The sequence below is a fragment of the Aspergillus lentulus genome (assembly GCF_001445615.1).
Source record: "Aspergillus lentulus DNA, contig: Alt12, strain: IFM 54703, whole genome shotgun sequence".
In the NCBI taxonomy this organism is placed as follows: Eukaryota; Fungi; Ascomycota; class Eurotiomycetes; order Eurotiales; family Aspergillaceae; genus Aspergillus; species Aspergillus lentulus.
The window spans coordinates 665,977-685,721 of record NW_028322115.1 but is presented as its reverse complement, the minus strand read 5'-3'; the positions used below and the strand labels follow the sequence as shown (position 1 = coordinate 685,721).

The following is a 19,745-nucleotide window of genomic DNA, read 5'->3' as shown; positions in this document are numbered from 1 at the left end:
CTTTACATAGATTATCATTCTTCAATCGTGGTTCACCATGATCGCCATACTGCAGAACCCACAGGACGCTGCCGTCACATATTCCGGGGAGCCACAAGAGAATGACCTACTTGGCTCGTATGGAACAAAAGCCCTCAACGTTGAGACGACTGAAATCGCTGCTTCCTCCTCCTCCTCCTCCGAAGCTCCTGAGGATCTCACTGAGGAGCACCATCTCAGTGAGTCCTCTCTGCAGCAGCCGTTGAGCGACGTTGATCGGCACGAGCACCCTGCCGCAAACGGAAACACCGAGTTGGACATTCCTCCTGTAACCGTCTCCACCCCCGAAAGCAGCGACAATCCGCTTGTTGAGTCAAAGGAGGCAGTCCTAGTCACGTCCAAGCATGAGGACAAAGAGACCAAGGATGACACGCCGTACCTCCTAGCCGAGGCCCTCGAAGCCACCAATGGAGAGGAGAACAGTCCCATCTCCGAAGACAAAGCAACAGCAATTGCTGTCTTAAAAGTCGTCGAAAGTTATGGGGTGAATTTTGAGAAGACTGGCGAGTCCTGGCAGGGACTGACCTCGTTCATTCCCACCGTGGTTGAGCAAGTCAAAAAGCGGGAGCCGGTTCGCATGATCCTCCCGGCTTTCCCTTTCAAGTCCCCCAATGCTCGAGACAAGGTCTTGGGTGTGATGCCAGATCTCGGAGAGGAGCTAGCGTTATATCATCTGAACGGCTTGTGCGAGAACATTGGAAGAGTCTACGAACCAGGTGCAGATGTATATATCAGCTCGGACGGGCTCGTATACAATGGTAAGTCTCTTGTACTCACTACGGCTTCAACATGCTAACCATAATAGATATCCTGGGGGTACCTGACGAGACTGTCTGGGAATATGGAGAAGCCCTCCGCCGGATGGCCGTTGAGAAGGAGCTTCATCATGTCAAATTCATCCGACTGTTCGAGCTTCTCGAGCACCCCTGGATTCCTCTGACCAGCGCTGAGCAAGCCAAGTCATACTATCTGGCACATGCACAATGTCTCCGACGAGAATTGATGTACCGATTCGAAGACCGCAACTTCGACGCTGATGCGGCCATCCGCAGTGACAATGATACCTGCCTGACATATCGCGGGTACATCAAGTTTCTGACCAAGGACCTGGCCCCTCAAATGGACACGCAGTATACAAGCAAAAAGGCCAGAGCGGCTCATATTGCCCAGATTGCCCGTAGTATGATCGTCCGCGGAAAGATGTTCGCTGCTGCCATCAAGGCCAACCGCGCCGATTACGTCCGTCTCTCCATCCACGAGTCAAACGGAGCAAAGAAACTGTCCATCTCGCTCGTCCCACAGGTCCGAGGCGCCCTCGGGTACACACCATGGCATTCGTCGATTGCAGTGGGCGCCGACGGCACATTCCGCACCGTTCATGCGGAAGATGTGCGTGAGACGCACGAGCTAGTCTACAAGAACGGCCAGCCATACTACTTCCGCGAGAAGTCCAAGCTCTTCGACTGGGTCGAGGACGGCCTGCGGGTCAAGTTCGAGCACCTCTACCCCTGCGGTCTCGTCATCCGGCCCAGCGACATTGACGACTCGCGGCCCCCTCCATCCATCCGCGACCTGCCAATGCACAAAGTCCGCCAGCTCTCTAACGGACTCTCCCCGGTCGTCCTGCGCGGCTTCCGAGAAACCCTCGAAGAAGAGCTATACGTCCAGAAAGCATCCGAGCTCGGCACCATCCTCCCCTGGAGCTTCGGCATAATCCAAAAGGTGCGTGACGCAGGCCGCACCGATAAGCTCGGCAACAACGTCACCTCCAACGAGGCGATGCCGATGCACTACGACGGCATGTTCAAGTTCGAAGAGGAGACAGACCCCGTCACTGGCGAGGTGAAGCGCGTCCAAAAGCCACCAGGCTACCAGTTCTTCACCTGCCCCGCCACCGCACCCAAGGGCAGCGGGTACACCCTCTTCGCCAGTTCCCGGCTCTTCTTCCGCTACCTGCCTCTGCCGTGGACTGCGGAGCGGCTGCAGAAGGTGACCTGGGCCATGGACAACGACGGCTTCTGGGATGCCAAGCTGAAGAATCTGCCTCTAGTGGTGCCGCACCCTGTCACCGGGCTGCCATGCATGCGCTGGCATCAGCCGTGGGATTCCACCAAGACCAAATTCTCGACCTGCGCGGTGACTATCGAGAACGACGAGCAGGGTCTTGTCTCGGTGGTTGATGACCTGACGTATGACTACCGGGTTTGTCTGCGCTTTTCGTGGGAGCAGGGTGATCTGCTTGTCAGTGACAATACGGCCATGCTGCATACCCGGACTGGGTACAAGACTGATTGTGATCGGGAACTATGGAGAATCCACTTTGACTAGTGTTCGCTAATCTGTTGGGGTGAGATTGCTTTTGTGCAGATCAATGGCTTCTGGTCACTGAAGTATCTTTGTTGATTCTCTTCGTTCCCTTCTCATTGCATCCCAGTTTCTTATTGTATTAAGCAGTCAGGTAGATTGTTTCCACATTCCTTTAGTACTTAGAATCAATTTCTGGAAAGGTCTGCAGGGCACGTTCTCCTTATATCTATTCTCAGAAAGCCAAATAACTTTTGGCGTCTCATGGCAACTATTAGATTTGAATTGAGCGTCAAATGTGAATTGCTCTATGCATCGAGGGAATACAGGATGCTCTTAAACCGCAGAGAAGAAATGATCGTCAAAAAAAAAAAAAGTATTTATTCCAAATTCATACAAGAAAGTGGTAAGCATTCCAATCCAGCCATCAGGGGCCAGGGCCTTGTCACACCATGTGTGGTCTATACTACATACCTCATCCGTCCAAATTTTCACAAATAACATCACATAAACATAGATACGTAAGAAGCATAGAATCAGGGTTAAAATATATATGACTCAAAGCATCATGGACTGAAAACTGTCCAACGATGACGACTGTGAAGGATGCAGTGGACAGAACGGAGTCGAAGACGGCGCGTTCATCCATTCTACGGATGTTCCTAGATCAGAGGATTTGGAACTGCGGTCTTGTCTTAGGCAGTGGCATCCTGGATTTTGCAGGTTTAAATTTCCGTTCAACGTGCTTCTGAGGCCTGTGGAGTCTGCCGCGTTTGCTCCTGTGAATGGTGTTGGGGAATATCCATGTCCATGCGGTATCAAGATGATGGCCTTGGGATGCGAGGTTGCGCTACCCAATGTTTGCATAATATGCGGTAGGGAAGCCTCTTTAGCAAGACAAAGTAGTTAGTCAGTTATCAGTTGATATTAGGACAGTCGTCTCACCTGTCGCTACATAGTAGTGAGGGCAGTGTGGATATTGTTGGGAGCCTGGAGGGTCAGGATATGGCGAGTAGTTGAATTCATTCGGAGTGTGAAGCCCCGTCATGCTTAAGGATGCGTCTAAGCCAAAAGGACTGAGCTGAGACGATGAGGAAGAAGAGTTCAAGAGAGTAGAGGATGATGAGGTGGCGGAGCCAACCCCGTCGGCGAGACCAAGGTCGAACGGCAGAGGTGACGGTGGGGAGGGCAAAGGGGACGAACCGGGCATCTGGTCGAGTAGGCTACAGCACGAACGACAAAGACTCGAGGAGACGCTCCGTTGGGTGGCATTCGAGATTACTGGATCTTCTGAAGCAGAAGCCAACGGGCTACTATCAAAGTCACCTTGCGGCTTGGATTCCATCATCGACGCAGCTGAAGGACTCGCTTGGTCCCATCCATTCAAAGTTGCAACGGCTCTGAGCTCGCTAGCGATAACACGTTCTTGAAGTTTGGCGATCCTGTCCCGGATCTTGCGGCCTATTGACTGGTGAGTAAACGGATGAGGAGAATGGGATTAACAAGACACATGTTCCACTGACGATGATTCCTCTGGGATAGCCGATTTTGAAGTCTCCTTCGTTCAATAGCGTCTTGCTTCTCGTTCGAGGAGTCATCTTTGGACTGCTCGTCCTTTGTGGTCTGTGAATGCATCGCTCGCTGATAATGGCCTTTTGACCTTGTATCTTTCGTTTCTTTCAATGAGGCAAGTTTTGAGGCAGTAATTAGCCACGAGGTTTCTATACAGGCCCACCTATGTTGAACAGGCGCCGCCCTCTATACCTGCTGCTCAGAATGAGGAGGATTACGCAAGAAGCCTCAGCACTCAGCGATGATCAGCCGCGCCAAGTTTGTATTAAAAGGATCAAGGACTTCCCTGCCGTTACTGCATTCATTTATAGCTGCCTGACAAATATTTTAATTAACGTACCTATGAAGTTTCCAATGCGAGCCGGGGCTATGTAGTCGACAAGTCAACACTAGTCATCCTGGAAGTAAGACACCCCTGGGGTCTTGACTGATGCAAAAGTGTTAGGAGCGATCATTGGCTCGGTAGGTTCTCTCAATGGCAAACGGGGCGGTTCAGGTGAGGTTTGGCATTACCTCATCCATTTACGAACGAATCATATTGACCATATTAATATCAGCGGCCAAGGCTACTGATAATGGCAGCTGCAATGCACTGCAGAGCTAAAGAAGTCAAGGGCCCGTGAGGCCACGCGAGTTCGTGTTTCTCTCTGGCCAATGCAACGTCGTCCCATTTTCGTATATCACAGCCGCGACTAGTGCAGTTGCATTGTACCCCATAGGGACTATAGATTTGGGGTCTGACGTTCAACCATTGTAAACTCAGCAAGTATCGACGTCTAAAAACGCGGATGCTCCGATCTAGGCTGGTGGTGGCGCATGAACATCAGACCAGCCTCCCTCGTCTGTACTCTTGAAGATTGTCGGGAAGATCTTGTCTCCTCATTTCAATATGGCCGGCTCGAGGCCGCAGATCCGACGAAATGGCGGCCTTCTCGGCGTGGTCCGAGAAGTCAATGATCCCAAGGTCTTCATAGAGCGATGCATCCTTGAGACGCGTCCACATGACGGTATGACATACAGGATACCCCTGGTAAACCATAGAATAAGCCTCCTGCAGCTCGCAGGATAGGGAACACTCAGTAAATACGAACTTGTATCATAAAGTCTGATTCTCTCCCAAGGTTGATCGTGTTGCACAGAGAGTGGCCGGAGTGAAAGCATTCAATCTGACATCATCTTGGAGAGTTTTTGGGATATGGCTATGGGCTCAAGGGTAACCCATAAAATACCTCGTATACCCAAGGCTCGGCTCGAAAAAATATTGGTCAAGCTGGAAAATTCAGATCCGTGCCGCGGCCAGGCAACAGTGCCGCAGTCGAGAGAACTATCAAAAAAGTACGAGGCCTTGAACAGCCCAAACAGGACGCCCTACAACAGTTTCTGACAGGATTCACCAGTGTTCAAAGAGATCAACCAATTAGCGCAGCTAGCAGGCAATCTGCCGTCAGCTAACATCCTCGTGTTCGTTCGTTGGTCAGTTGAATACGCGAGACGCGTCAGTAGCTTGATGGAATCCGAAATAGACGGTTTGAAGCATAACCATATTGTTGAAGAAGTGCCTCTGAAGGACCTCTCCTCCGAGAAGTCCGTTGCTTTCCGATAGTAAGGCTGGATAAGATGGCGGGGATCTGCCCACCATAGATGCAAGTAATCGGTCGAGGCTTCAACAGCCTAGACTGCAATCGATCTTGGCAGTGGAACACGAATCTGTGTGAGGGGCACTCGTGTCACCAGCTGATGATGAGAAGCTGATACGAATATGTCTCTAAAAGCCAAGAGCTGAAGAAGAAGGAGCGTGTCTTGGAATCGTATCTCACCCTACTTCTCGTACTCTGCGATCCTTTGGTCATTAGTAACAAGTTCTAAGTAAATTGTAGAGGCTGAGTGATACGTATGGGATGGATGGATTCAAGTGCAGTAGTAGTATGGATGATAGGATGAGTGTCTAGTTGATGCTGAGAAGGGTGCAGGGAGGAGTTGTGACAGGACAAAGGAAAGGTTCTTACAGGGGCCTTAAGGCAGCCATATTTGCCTGTGGCACCAGTTACTTATTTCTGGCCTGACTTTCTTACAGCCTCAAGTCTCGACTTCTTCGTCTTCTTTGTTAACCGTTAAAGAGTGACTGTTTTCTTCTGAATCAATCGACACTATTTCCAGGCTCTAAACAGTCACTTTAATTATAACTATAAACTCTGACACTACAAGAAAACATGCAGGCAATCCTTGAGACTGTCAGTAATCTGCTTCCGTATCATCTCCTCTCATATGGAGCTCTTCTGGGGACAGAACTCTTTCAGGTGAGGGCGCAGAACTCCCTCGAGTCCATCCCGATCATGAATTCGAATTGACACGTCGTCCTCTTAGAGCTTTGTCAACACTAAAGTCTGCTACCAAGCCCTTCCCATGAAAGAGTTTCTCGCTCTCCAGAAACGCATCTTCCCAGCGTATTTTCGCTGTCAAGTGGGATTGGTCGTTTTGACTGCGGTCACTCGGCCGCCTTATAGCATACTCTCTTTCTCGCAACATATTTGGGACTCTGTTCCTTTAATTGTGGTGGGTGTCACCGGGGCCCTGAATTGGTTCGTTTTTGGCCCCCGGACCACGAAGACTGCTTTTATTAGGAGGGCGCTTCACGGTAGGCTATTATCCATAGTCTCACTTACAGGTAGCTGACTCTGCAATAGAAAGTGCCATGAATGAAGATAACCCTACTGCGACGGATCCAGCGAAGCTCAAACAGGCAAACAAAGCATTTTCCCGCAATCATGCTATGTCAATCCATCTGAATGCGATTTCCCTTGTCGCAACCGTTTGGTATGGGTTTGCATTGTCGTCAAGCCTTCTGAAAGGGCTGTGATCGAATGGCTTCCGTAGACTGGTGATCTGTTCAGTCAGACCTCCTATCAGTATTGACTTAGCTACATGGGCGAGGGATTTGTATATATATGACTGAAGCATGAATGCAACAATCGCAACTCTTTCTATATCTGATGGTCTCGACACTGTTACAGTTTGAAAGTCAGTGGGAAGGATAACCCAACTTTCTGAGACAATCCATTGTGAAACTAAGTATTGAATCTAACTTCGGCTCAAATAAACAAATGGCAGAGAATCACTCTTGCAGTCGCAGTTCTAGGATAGTCCCCGATTCAGGCCCTCCGTTTGGAGTTTTCCAAACCTTCTCCAACACCAACTTGGGACTGACCATCTGGAACAAATGGTTCCACTGCTCCAAAGTTCTCTCCTTTCCATTCAGAGCAACAAGCATGTAGAGATCAAGCAGGTTATAGAACCGGGAACTCTCCTGACCCAAAAAGCTAGGAACGATCGCATCGTCAATGAGAATCCGCGACTTTCCCGGTTCCATTGCATCCACGATATTCGACAAGATCTTCGCACAACGACTATGACAGTTAGCTACACCCCTTCTTTCATATTTGCGTCGACTAACCTGTCTGGATGATCATGCAGGATGAATCGCAAGAGATACACATCCGCCCCCTTGACCGGCTGCTCATTGAAGAAATCATGCGGCATGAACTCGATTCTATCTTTGACCGCTTTGGGGACACCTTCTGCCTGACCGGCTTCTAGCATAGACACATCGTCTTGCACGACGAAGTTCAGACCAGGGGCCTTCTCTGCGATGCGTACACTGACATGGCCCCGGCCGCCTCCCACGTCCACTACCTTTGCCCCCTGTGGAAGAGACTCGAAGGGGAACATATCCTCCGTGAGGGTCTTCATGATCTCGCTGCCTGCCATGCCGAGGGCAAAGCGCTGGCCGCGAGCGATATCCTCGGTGTAGAAGTAGTCGAAAAGGCCCTTGTTTGCTACGAGGATTAGCACGAATCGTATGACGTTGGGGTATACTGGTATACTCACTTTTGAAAGCAAGGCTAAAGGCAGTGTTTTCTGGGTCATCACTTCCCTTCCAATCAGTCTTCTTGAGAGAATCGGTGAAATGCGCTGCCATGCGCAGTCCATCGTCACACCTAGCGGAGTCAGCTCAATCGTTCAATTTACGGACCACGCCACTCACGCATGACTGATGAGCGCTTGCACAGGAGGCGCAAGGAACTGCAAGGACACTCCGTTGTGAATAAACTGCTCCGGCGCAATCTCATCAAAAATCAATCTCTGCGTGCAAACACGCATGATTCGCTCTGAGGGTTGTCAGCTTCGACTTCACAAGCTAGGTCGTGGGCGTCGCATACTCAGAACATCCTTCGAAGCACCCGTCGCCTCTACAATCTGATCGAGAGACGTCGGTTCAGGCCCGGGAGCAATGATGTCGTAAATTCCCATGTCCAGAACGGCACCGACGCACGCGGCGTCGAGGAACGCCATATTCTGGAACATGAGCCATTGAACCGGACCCTGGACCAGTGCCATAAGCCGTTCGCAGAGGCGCAGGATCTTTAGCCGGGCCAGCTGCGCGCCTTCATCTTGGATGATCTCGGGAAAGGGGTTGTCTAGGTTGGGTCGTTCGGCGCCGATTGTGTCCAGCCTTCCGATGAAGGTTTCTACCGTGCTGGAGATGTTGACGGCGAGCTCGTACAGGTCGTTTGTACGGATGGACTTGGGGTCTTGCTGTGTGGACATGGCGTTGGGTTCACGTCGTACGATGAACTATTGATTGTTACAATTTCTGATAGTGATATCCTGGCTACCGGAACCTAAGTTAACTTTCTTATATGCTCTGGAGGCTGGAGGCATATTGGCTATCCACAGAGTATCTGCAAGTATAGTCATAGCAGTCATCTTGACTCCGCTTTATTCGGCTACTATCGTCATTGTCAGCCCCGTTGCGATTACGCCTGCGGCTGACATGGATTGCTTAGTATAAATCATGCACTCGCATACAAGGTGGCGTCCGTATACACCGCGCTGACACAATGGACCAGCTACAGTCAGCATTGGTCGCAATTCGTACTCTGCTGACACAATAAAATGATGAATTCATCGATGAATGACATAGCTAAGCGCACCCTATCGAGTTAACAGTAACAATCATCCAACATCCTCAATCCAATCTCATTCCAGACCCAACCAACTCAACCCCTCAAAATCTCGGCGTAAACTGCAGCTCCCTACCAAACCAGTCAGGTACATCAGCTACACCCCCAATACACAACCACACGCACACACTAGAGAAGTAAACTCACCTCCGAAACTGCATCGCCCCAGCCGTCAACATCCCACCAACAATCAACTTCGGAATCCCCGGCGGGAAAATCGCCCTCTCCTTCGGCTCCAGGCCCCGAAGAAGATACACAGCCGTCCACAAATGCCCATAGACCTTGACATCAGCCCTCCTTCTCTCCTCCTGCTTCTTCTCCAGACCACGAATAGTCTCAATCGGCACCTTGCGGCCTAGCTGGTTGACGAGGTCCTCTTCGAGATCGTACTGCTTGTCAGTTAGTTCGTGCAGGTCTGCGAAGGCTGCTGCTATTTCCGTAGAGAGGAGCTCATTATGCTCGGCGGCAGTGGCTAGCTGCGCCTCCAGCGCGGTGATACGCTGATACAGGACATCGTGTGCGTCCTTCTGAGCTAGGAAGCGGGCATCGTGTTCTGCGAACACGGGGAACCAGATCTCGTCGATGGAGGTGAGTTGGTCGCGAAGGACGTGGAGGGTGTACTTTGCATAGGTGGTGAAGGCGTCGATGTTTGCTGGTTGGACTGTGGTTGCGTGCTCTGCGCAGGCTTTGAGGTTGCGGCGGATGACGTTGTGGATGGCGAAGAGGGCGAGGCTTGAGGAGACTGTTTCCTTTCATTCAGTAGGTTCCGTATGTAGAGGTAGGATGGAGGCTAGAATACCGTGGGGATCTTTGAGATCGAGGTCCTCTGCTGAGAGACGGTCTTTGTGCATGTGTAGAGCTTCGGTGGCCATTGTGCTAGACTTGGATTTGGTTACGGTCAAGAGATGATGGCCTTAGTGCTTGCTGTTCGTCAGTTCGTCAGTTTCGAGGTCATATATGTTTAGGTAGTTTTTGAGATGACATCAGCTCGGATTTGCTGACTTGGGATGCATACGCTACTACACTCATCACCGAGTACGATCAGCCAGACGAGTCTTAGGTCATGATTTGTATGCGAGAATGCGTTTTGCCAAAAATCGTGCATACAAGAGACAGAGGACCGCCACCACCCATCTATCCACTAGCCTTTACAGACAGAAATCAAAGACATCAAAGACATCAAAGCAAAGATGATACTCTACTACCTCGCCTCAATTCCCCTCACCCTCATCCTCTACCTGGCATGGTACCTCCACGTCCCGTGGGATCTGCCCTCACTCCCCCGAATCCCCTTCTACGTCTCCATCCTCGGCCTCTGGAGCTCAATGGGCCAAGACGAGATCTACGAGCGCTGGCTGCGCAAACCCCTCGAAGCCCACGGCGCCGTCCTCATCTGGTTCGCCGGCCGATGGAGCATCCTCGTCACCCGCCCGGACCTGCTAACAGACATGTTCCGCAACGAGGACCTGTACGCAAAAGCAGGAAGCCAGAAGAAGATCCCCTGGTCGGTGATCGCGACGCTGGTCGGCGACAACATCATCAACTCGCACGGCGACACCTGGAAGCTGTACACGGGAATCATGAAACCCGGGCTGCAGAAGAAGAACTTCGACACCGCGCCGCTGCTGATCAAGTCGCGCCGGTTCGTAGATGAGATTCTCGCCGAGCAGGACGCCGCCGGTCGTGGCACGGGCATTCTGGTGAACACGTACGTCCAGCAGTGGGCGGTGGATGTCATGGGAATGAGCTTTTTGGATCTGGACCTGCGGAGCCTGGAGAAGCCGCATGGCGCGGTGCGCCTCGAGGCCATCCAGTCCGTGATCAAGCTAATGCTGTTCCGGCCACTGTTCTTCAATTTTCCCGATCTGGACCAGTTCGCGTGGCTGATCAAGTCGCGGCAGCGCGCGTACGAGATCATGCACGAGTTCGGAGATACACTCATGGCGGCGGTGTTGGGGCATATCGACAGCGACCGCGAGAAGGGCGTCAAGCCCGCCGAGGAGATGGTCGTGCATATGCTGGTCGACGCCTATCGCGACGGCAGACTCACCGAGAAGCAGTTCAAGGATAATCTCAAGATTGTGTTTCTGACAGCGCACGAGAACGCGCAGCAGCTGGTTAACTCGATGTTTTGGGAGATCGGGAAGAATACCGTAGCCCTTCCCTTCACCCTCACTTGCTCAACTGCAGCTGACCTGGTAATATGATTGAAGGAAGTCCAGACCCGCCTCCGCGGCGAGATCCTCTCGACAAACACTGCCACTCCAACGTCCGAAGTCGTCAACGCCCTGCCCTATCTCACAGCCGTCGTCTACGAACTTCTCCGCCTCTACCCCCCCGTCTCACAGCTCATCAACCGCGTCACGGTCCGCCCGGCGATGCTCGGTAACGAGATCCCGATTCCGGCAGGCACGTTTGTGGGCTGGAATGCATACGGGGTGCACGTCAACCCGGCGATCTGGGGCCCCGACGCAAACGAATTCAAGCCGGAGCGATGGGGCCGCACGGTGGGTGAGATGCATGCGCGGTTCCGCCGGGAGACGGTGCGCGGCACGTATATCCCCTTCAATGCGCATTCCAGGAAGTGCCTCGGGCAGGGATTTGTGTTGCTGCAGATGAAGATTCTGTTGTTTGAGGTGCTGAGACGGATCGAGTGGACGGTGGATCCGGGGTATCGGTTGAAGATGACGCCGGTAAGTCTCTTGAATCGGCGCAAGACAAAGAGGCAAAGTACTGATGCATGACAGGGCGGGATTTTGGCGCCTCTGGGATGCCGCGTGATTCTGAGTGAGGTCAAAGAGTGACACGCAGCAAAGGAGCTGATAGACATGAGGATTCAGGTGAAAGCATAGATTAGGTAAAAGATAAGAAGATATACAAACATCCGCATACTGCTAGCTGAAACCATGGTATCGTAACGCATCAATTTACCTCTCATCACACGCTCTGTCGAGGTCCTGTCAACGCAAACATCCCCAACGGCTTGGTGCTGAACGCTCCGTTGTAATTGACTCCTCCAACTTCCGTCTTGTAGTTCTTATCCGCCAACACAAAGTCCACGTCCTTCATGATCGTGACTAGGATCATAAACGACCATTCCCAGGCGTAGCGCTTGCCAAAGCACTCACGCTTGCCGTTGCCGAAACCCTTCTTCACACCGGACGGAAGTCGGTCGTACTTCTCGCCGACCATGCGCTCGGGCTTGAACGCATCCGGATCCTCGAAGACCTCCGGGTCGCGGTTGACGGCCGCCAGCAGCGCAATGAGCGGCTGCTTGTTGGGGACCTGGTACTCGCCGCCTGCGAGGAGAACGGGCTGCTCCAGATCTGGAATGGGCTCGATGTTGAAGCCCGGCGCGGTAGCGGACAGACGCAGCGACTCACGCAGGATGGCTTCGCAGTAAGGCAGGCGGGCGAGATGCTCGTGCTCGAGCTGGGCTGTTGGGCCGCCGACCACCGCGTCGATCTCCTCGCGGGCGCGGGCGATTTCGTGCGGGTTCTTCATGAGATAATACAACGCGAAGGAGACGAGGTTGGCGGCCGTAGCGCTTCCAATGAAGATGTTGATGATTTCGTCCAAGTGCTGGCTCTCCGTGAGGGCTTTGCCGGTCTGGGGATCCGTGCCGTGCATAATGGCATGAAGCATGTCCTTCTTCTCGGTCGAAGCAGTGCGACGCTTAGCGACGATCTCGGCGGCGTAGTCGCGCATGGTCTTGATGTAGCTGTCGAAGCGACGCTGGTAGATGAGCCATTTCAATAGCTTGGGGCGGGTAGGGCGACGCAGGGCTTCGAACGTGGCAGCCTCCATGGCCTGGAGGACCGAAGGCTCTGGCCCCTCGAGGCAGTGGATCCGCTGGTCAAAGAAGCAGAGCATGTTGGCGGCATGGTTCAGACGGTCCATATCATTGCTGACGTTGATTCGCTGCCGGGGGCCCGCAGTCCATTTCTTAACCAGATCTGAGGCGGTCTCGCGCATTCCAGCAAAAGCGTCGATCACGGCCTCTGGGGTCATCAAAGGGGCCATGATCCGGTGGGCAATACCCCAGCTTTCCTCATCGTGGTACGCAGTAAACAGACTGTCATGGACTGCCTCGCGGATTTCCTCAATGGGGCCGGTCACACATTTGCGAAACCGTTTCTCATCGCAGATCTCCTCAAGCAGTTTTGCGCTGGTGATGAAGACAATGTCGTGGCCAAGAATAGTGATTTTGAAAATTGGGTCTGTTGAAGAATAGTGTTAGTAGTGTTCGCGGTGATTGCTGCCAACTGGCAACCGGTAAATACGCGGGAAACACACAAAAGTTCTTATTATTCACCGCTAGTTTATTGAAAGAACCCCAAGTATTGCCAGGGCTAATAGAAAACAAATTTCCCAGGATCGGAAGACCTGAGGGGTGAGGAATTGGAGTCGGCATATTGTCGTCAGGTGTATCACTCAAACAAGAGAAATTCCCAAACAAAGCTGAAAGGAAACTGACCACGTAGGAAGGGGATACAGCGACTTAAATCCACTACACTTCCCCCAAAGGCCTATGACGGCAGATTCCTTTGCACCTGCTAGCTTGTTTGTGTAACACATCCCCAGCTGAGCTCACCCTGCATAGCTGCATCACAATCCTGGCGATGATTGGTCTTTCAGCTGTGAATGCAGATCTGGATCGCGATGATCCTTCGATAGTGGGAGGGCTCTGCCGCTTTTGGTGCCCTTGGAGACTCCACCAAGTCCTCTCCGAGACTCCTACTGGAGGGACTCGTCTGCTGCACGGATCATGGTTCGTCACGGGCGCTCGCTCCTCGCTTTTGGAGCAGCCATTCAGAATGGACGGATTGTCATAGCGGACTGCTGTGTTTGACAAAGTGACATCGAAGAAGACAACGAGGAGAAGCAAGGGGAAAGTCGGGTGGCTGGGCTGTCAGCTTAGAGGTATGACTTTATCAAAAATGGAGATCAAGATTATATCCCACGAGATTGACACTTTGACAGCGATGACTTGATGAATTAACCACGGTTCTGTTGAAGATAAAGGGTCAATGAAGGAACGGACTGCCGCTACGTGTCACTAGTCTACCAAGTAATGCCTCAGGTGCATATTTAGCGTGCCCTCCGCGGCAGACATCTCCATTCTCCTGTTGTCTGCAAGAAAAGAAAATAGGCGAGAAAGAATCTATTTGGTATCATCGAGAGAAAGAAAATGGCTCTAATACAATCAGTGGTCATTGTCATACGCCAAAATCCGTCTTGCTATGTTGCCCAGCTCGCTAAGCACTTCAGTATCCAAAGAACCAAAATGGTCAAAATGAGTCGGCAGCGGTAAAGTCAAACATTCGCTGACTCTCCAACAACGCAAACGATTCGTATCGCAGACCTCGTTCAGCCTGGTGCGGGTCGGAGCCCTTCGGGATGGTGCTGTTCCACACGCTCTCGTACCCGTCGAAGAGATGACGCCAATAGCACGCCTCCGCGGCTTTGGTCAGGTATCGTTCGCGAAATGTCTTGACGCTATTGTTGGCAATGTGGTGCGCGACGCTGGTGTCCTGCATGAGCGGCTCCAGTTTGGCGGCCAAATCGCTAAAATCGCGCTCCACTTCCACGTAGTTCTGGTTCGGTCCATCGGCTGCAAGGAGATAATGATGATGCTGTATGTATTGTAGCTTATGTGCCACGATGACGGACTTGCAGGCCTGGCGGTATTTCAGGGAAGCCGAGTATGAGCGACCTGGAGCAGTAATCAGTATCATCCAGACGAAAAGAGGAATCCAGAAGACTTACCCTCCACGTGCGCGATAAACATATACTGGCAGTGATCCTCCATACTGAGAACATTGGTCCGATCCGGCCAGCTGACTTGCTTGACATCGCCCCACGGCTGGTCGCGCGCGGCTTCGATCAAGGCCCGTCGCAGCTTGGGTGCAAAGCTCGGCTTACCACGCCAAACCAACTGCTGCTTCTTCGCTTCCCACGGAATATCGGCCCGCTGGATTCTCGCGACCACTTGGTCAAACGGTCCGATCGCATTATCTGGATTGTCCCAGGCCCAGTAGCCAAAGTCAGGCATCAGCCAAACCGCCTCCTCGTTTGCCGCGCGAGCCAGGGCCCAAACCGGATACTCAGCGCTAGTCACATCTTCCACCTTATCCTCCACCGAGAAGACGAACTCGATGTCGCGACGGGTACTCCGTAGGGAATCGGCGACCAGCGCACGATGAATAGCACTGAGCACGGCCAGGATCTTTCGTCGGTGGTCCTCGCCCTTTGATCGGGCCGCGACCACATACAGCTCCCCGCGGAGAATGGCCGCTCTTGCCATGCCGGGCTCCAGTCTAATCCGATCGAGATCCTCTGCAGCGAGTGCGCCGTGCGAGCGCCAGTAAGTCACCGCGCGAAAGACATCTTCGTACAGACCGGGAAAGGCAGCATCGCACTGCTGCCGACTGAGGCCCTCATTGTTCCCATCCCGCTCGTACTCGAATACCCATTTCGCTGATGGAGTCAGGTGTGTGCTCAGGCTGGGTTTGGAGCACGACAGACAGCTCGCGCATTGGAAGGTGGTCGAGGTCTCGCAGGCGCAGTGACCGGCAGGGATCAACTGCGTGAGGAGCGGGTGTATATAATCTCTGTCTGTATTCATGCCGTACCACATGGCTACAATAAAGCCCACGCTCAGAGCACCGATGACGTAAAACAAGCAGAGGAGAACCCCCTGCCGCGGACGCAGCAGAGAACAACTCGGGAGCACCATCGCCGATGGGACCAGGACGGACGATTCAATTCAGAGGGCGGGTTTCATTGTAGGTTCGCGGGGTCGCCAGTTGCAAGTCACAATCGCAGCAGGCAGAAGAGGACGGAAAGCGAGGGGAAAGAGGTTCTCAAATGAGGAAAGAGGCAGCACCAGGCTCGCTGGGAGTTCCTGTCTGAGGCGCCGCCTTTGGGGCTAACAAAAGGGGATTTTGGCCCCATGCTAGAACCGTAGCTTAGAATTATTAGCGAAGGCCATTGCCACTATGTTGGCCCTATGGGTCTCACAACGCAGCCTCAATGGAGAGATGGAGACCCTGACGCCTCGCTTTGGCCTCTTGGCCCCTTAGGGGTCTGAAATTCAATTATGAAACAGCCACCGCAGGCACAGTAAATCTTTCCATGAGAGCACTGATGGACAAGCTTTCGTGGGTCATCTGTTGCTGGTTATGGCTCTCAGTGGTTGAATGGACGACGGTCGACTCCATCCATCCAAAATGTTATTTGATTCTCGACCATTCAGAGCATCGCACAGGGGCCTAAAGTGAACAAGGTGCGTACGTAAACGCCCAAAGTTAGTGTCCACTATCAAACGTCGTGGCGGTGGAGTTGTTGGACTCGTTTCTCTCTGTTGGATCCAATTTGGAGAAAAGACAAGGCTCTTCGTTTGAACACTGAAGAGGCTGTGTGCAGACTACAAATCAAATCAAATTGATCATATTAGCTCCAAACAGACAATGAATAATGGCTTGTGAAATACCATACCATCATAGTCTTCATTGATAATTGATTTCGTCTAAACTGAGACATGTAGAGTAGCCAAGCTGCGGTGGAGTCAGTCCGTTGATCCTGTGGTGATCGCAATTTGCGGGTGACAGTAAGGCTGGTGCCTGTCAGTCTACAAAATCTTGAACTACATCAAGCGTCTTAGAACTCTTATCAAAGGATTAGCCTATAATTTTTATCTGAGATAGTTCCTCTATTATTGTTGTGTTAATTCACAGCAATACCTCTCTAGATTGTAGGTAAAAGAGGCAGAGGAAAAGTGCCCGAGAGGCTGAAGCTGAAACAATAATGCGGCGGCTCGTTCCGTCTACGGAGTATATCAGACTAAAAGGAGCCTATCCAAAAATACACCCTAGGATCCTGATGCCTAACAGGCGTGATACGAGGAATGTGGAAATGTACGTATCTCAGGCCTAGACTTCAAAGTCCAGTAAAGGAGTGACGCTGGCCGATATAGATGGTCTCGATGACACCACTGCGGACATGACTCTACTGGTGATGGTAATTTGATGGTAATCCTAGTGAGAGAAGATACCAAGATAGAGAAGCTGGCATGTACAACCAGCACTACAGAAAATGGAAAATAGGAATGTCGCGTCAATCTCCATCAAGCAATCTAATGACCAATGGAACCAAAAGGAAACCTTGGGTATATCCATCAAAACGCCCAGTTGCAATGCACCCAAACACACCCCACCATCTATCAAACATGGTCACGCATGATCACGAACGGGCCCTGGACCCTCGACTACGAGCTCCAGCCGGCCCAGGGGTCTCAGTGGCCTCAGTGTCGGGGCTGAAATCAAGTCGTCGTCTTCCTCGCCCGCCGCGAACCCGACTCATTGCATGTCGTAGTAGCCCATCTGCCTCGTCATCGAGCTCCATCTCCACCTTTTGTTCCAATGTCTCCGTTGCAGGGCCCGTGGTCGGGACACTAGCTTGAGGGACTTCATCCGTCCATTCTTCCTCCGTCATGCCACGCCGTCTTGATGCCTTTCCCTTGCCCTTGTCGCGCGAACGAGTCGAACTGCGGCTGGTGGTCACTCGCTCAAAATCCTCTGGTGGTGCAGACTCCCCCTCATGACCCTCCAGAGCCCAGGTCTCCAAAGCACGGGAGAGAAGAGTGCCAGCGATACCCGCGCCGCCAGCCGCATCCCCGCCTCCGCTGGCCCCAAGGACGCGAACGGCTTCATGAAGAGCTGTTACCGCCTCCATGGTCCGTCCAAGTTCCAGCAGCACAAGGCCACGCGATGTATGAAGTGATCCGATCAAGCCACGGTCTTCGTAGCCCCCAACACCCGACGACGCGACACCCGAGGCGCTGCTGCCAGTGCCGCCCAAAAATGGACCGTAGGCGACGCCTGCCCCGCCCGCACCGATCCGAAGGCATTCGTCGAACTCAGCAAGCGCCTCGGCTAGTCGTCCGATACGGCGCAGTGCGTGACCCAAATTCGCCCGTGTAGCCACCCAGGCACCCGGCTCACAATGAAGTGCCGTCGCTAAAGCCAGCGATTGATTAAATAGCTCTACAGCACCCTCGAGATGGTTCTGGTGATAGAGTACCACACCGAGTTCGTTGAGAACCAGTGGGTCACCGCCATGGGCGTCGCCGGAAGGGTTAGCGGGAATGGATGGCACTGTGCCGGCAGCCGCACCCGTGGACATTGCGTAGGCGGCAGACAGGTACTCATGGGCCAAGGACATGTTATTCAGAGCCAAATGCTGCATACCAAGGAACAGCTGCGGTAAGTGGCTGCCTTGGAACAGCCGAGCGGCCGTGCTGTATGCGGCTATAGCTTGATCATGCTCTCCTTCAGCCGCAAAAGTATGTGCAAACCCAATCCACGCGGGTGCAGAGTGCGGATCCAGCAAGGATGCTTTCGAGAAGAACCGCCGTGCTTCGGCAATCTTCGACACAGACAGATAGTAGACGCCAATCGCAAGGTACGTGTACGACTCCTCTGGCGCATGGTCGGCCAGCGTGTGAGCGAGTAGGAAGAGCGCATTTGTCGCACCTGTTTCGTATAGGCAGGCCAGATGCAAAGGGTAAACCGCTGGAGGATGCCCGAGGTGACTTAGAGCCGGTACATTGGGTGTGGTGCTCGCCTCCGTGGCCAAGATCGAAGATGTCAGCTCAAGCGCCTCCGCAAACCGGCACTGGGTGTAAAGAGCTTCAGCCCGAGAAAGAAGAATATCAGGGTTCTCTGCAAGGTTGTAGTGCGTGGACAGGGTCTCGGTCGCGTCGGACAGGATGGCAGGCGACGAGTACTTCGACAGTCGGGTTGTGTAGAGCATCTTGGTGAAATGAGCCGCTTCCTGTGCGACAGACGGATCGGGCGAGGATACCGCATCAAAGTCTAAGGATTCCAGAAACTCGAGCTCTTCAGCCGGCGACATGAGCGAGTTCTTCATCAACTGGTCAAAAGCCTCAAAGCACTGCACGTCAATGCGCACAGCGTCTTTGTAACAGTCACGGGCGCGATCAAAGGCATTCTGCTTCGCAAAACAGAGTCCTCGCAGGTAGCACATCGCCGCCTCAAACCGAATGTTATTCGCATCCTCCCTTTCCCTCTCCTCATTGCGGTCAATCCGCGATGCTGTAGTCTTGCCGTTGCGCAAAGTGAGGTGCTGCAGCTTGCGACGGCTGTTGCTGCTGCGGATCAAATGAGTCGGGTTATGGTCGCCGAGCACTGACAAGGCCTGTTCAAACTGATTCTGTTTTATATAGCAATGGCCGGCGAGATAGCGGCAAGCGGTACTTCGAGAGATGAGATCTTTTCGAGACAGGAGGGCCAAGGCGCGCGTGTAGTTGTTGTTAGAGAAATGGACTTGGGCGAGCCAGAAAGCATCGGAGTCGCTGTCTTGAGAGCACATTAGCTTATTACTCTTCCAAGAATCAGTTCAAGTCGACTCACTCGTCAATGCGAGCACTTTGTCGCCGATGTAAATGGCAGCATCGTGTTGGCCTCGATTCAGCGCATCCTGGCGCCAGGAGCGCAGGAACTTTTCCATGACCAAGCACCGATCGTAGAGCAAGAGTCAATCGCGACACGAGAGTACCGAGAACCACCGCAAGGGCAAAAGCACATTGAGGGTGAGCAAGAGTGTTCAGTTGTATTGGTGGAGACAGTGGCCAACACTGTGGAATCGGGCAACTTGATTTCGAGACACAGACAAGTGTCTGCAATTCGTGATGGGTATTCGCTTGCGCTCCAACTATCTTCTAATGGGAGAAAGCAGGAACAATTTGCAGTGCTGGCTGCTGGAGCAATCTTTGTGCATTACCAT

The 19,745-nt window shown here is 52.6% G+C and overlaps 5 protein-coding genes across 5 annotated transcripts; 2 read left to right on the top strand and 3 right to left on the bottom strand.

Annotated features, from left to right (window-relative positions):
- Window positions 1-37: 37 nt before the first annotated feature.
- Window positions 38-2,367, top strand: xanB (isocyanide synthase xanB; the record flags this gene model as incomplete). The annotated part of the gene is made up of 2 exons (XM_033555546.2): window positions 38-797; window positions 845-2,367. 2 exons carry the CDS (start codon window positions 38-40, stop codon window positions 2,365-2,367), a joined length of 2,283 nt encoding a protein of 760 aa, XP_033411437.2.
- Window positions 2,368-7,027: 4,660 nt separating this feature from the next.
- Window positions 7,028-9,808, bottom strand: ALT_6187 (sterigmatocystin 8-O-methyltransferase; the record flags this gene model as incomplete). The annotated part of the gene is made up of 8 exons (XM_033555550.2): window positions 7,028-7,319; window positions 7,367-7,748; window positions 7,801-7,910; window positions 7,958-8,081; window positions 8,133-8,547; window positions 8,648-8,654; window positions 9,084-9,678; window positions 9,736-9,808. The coding sequence occupies 8 exons, from the start codon at window positions 9,806-9,808 to the stop codon at window positions 7,028-7,030; spliced, it is 1,998 nt and encodes a 665-aa protein (XP_033411441.2).
- Window positions 9,809-10,126: 318 nt separating this feature from the next.
- Window positions 10,127-11,740, top strand: xanG (cytochrome P450 monooxygenase xanG; the record flags this gene model as incomplete). Its single annotated transcript, XM_033555552.2, has 3 exons — window positions 10,127-11,089; window positions 11,150-11,629; window positions 11,684-11,740. 3 exons carry the CDS (start codon window positions 10,127-10,129, stop codon window positions 11,738-11,740), a joined length of 1,500 nt encoding a protein of 499 aa, XP_033411443.2.
- Window positions 11,741-11,873: 133 nt separating this feature from the next.
- Window positions 11,874-15,675, bottom strand: ALT_6185 (bifunctional P-450:NADPH-P450 reductase; the record flags this gene model as incomplete). Its single annotated transcript, XM_033555554.2, has 3 exons — window positions 11,874-13,156; window positions 14,269-14,652; window positions 14,706-15,675. The coding sequence occupies 3 exons, from the start codon at window positions 15,673-15,675 to the stop codon at window positions 11,874-11,876; spliced, it is 2,637 nt and encodes an 878-aa protein (XP_033411445.2).
- A 1,505-nt stretch (window positions 15,676-17,180) lies between these two features.
- On the bottom strand, window positions 17,181-19,469 carry ALT_6184 (anaphase promoting complex subunit CDC16; the record flags this gene model as incomplete). Its single annotated transcript, XM_033555555.2, has 2 exons — window positions 17,181-19,318; window positions 19,373-19,469. 2 exons carry the CDS (start codon window positions 19,467-19,469, stop codon window positions 17,181-17,183), a joined length of 2,235 nt encoding a protein of 744 aa, XP_033411446.2.
- Between the last annotated feature and the right edge of the window lie 276 nt (window positions 19,470-19,745).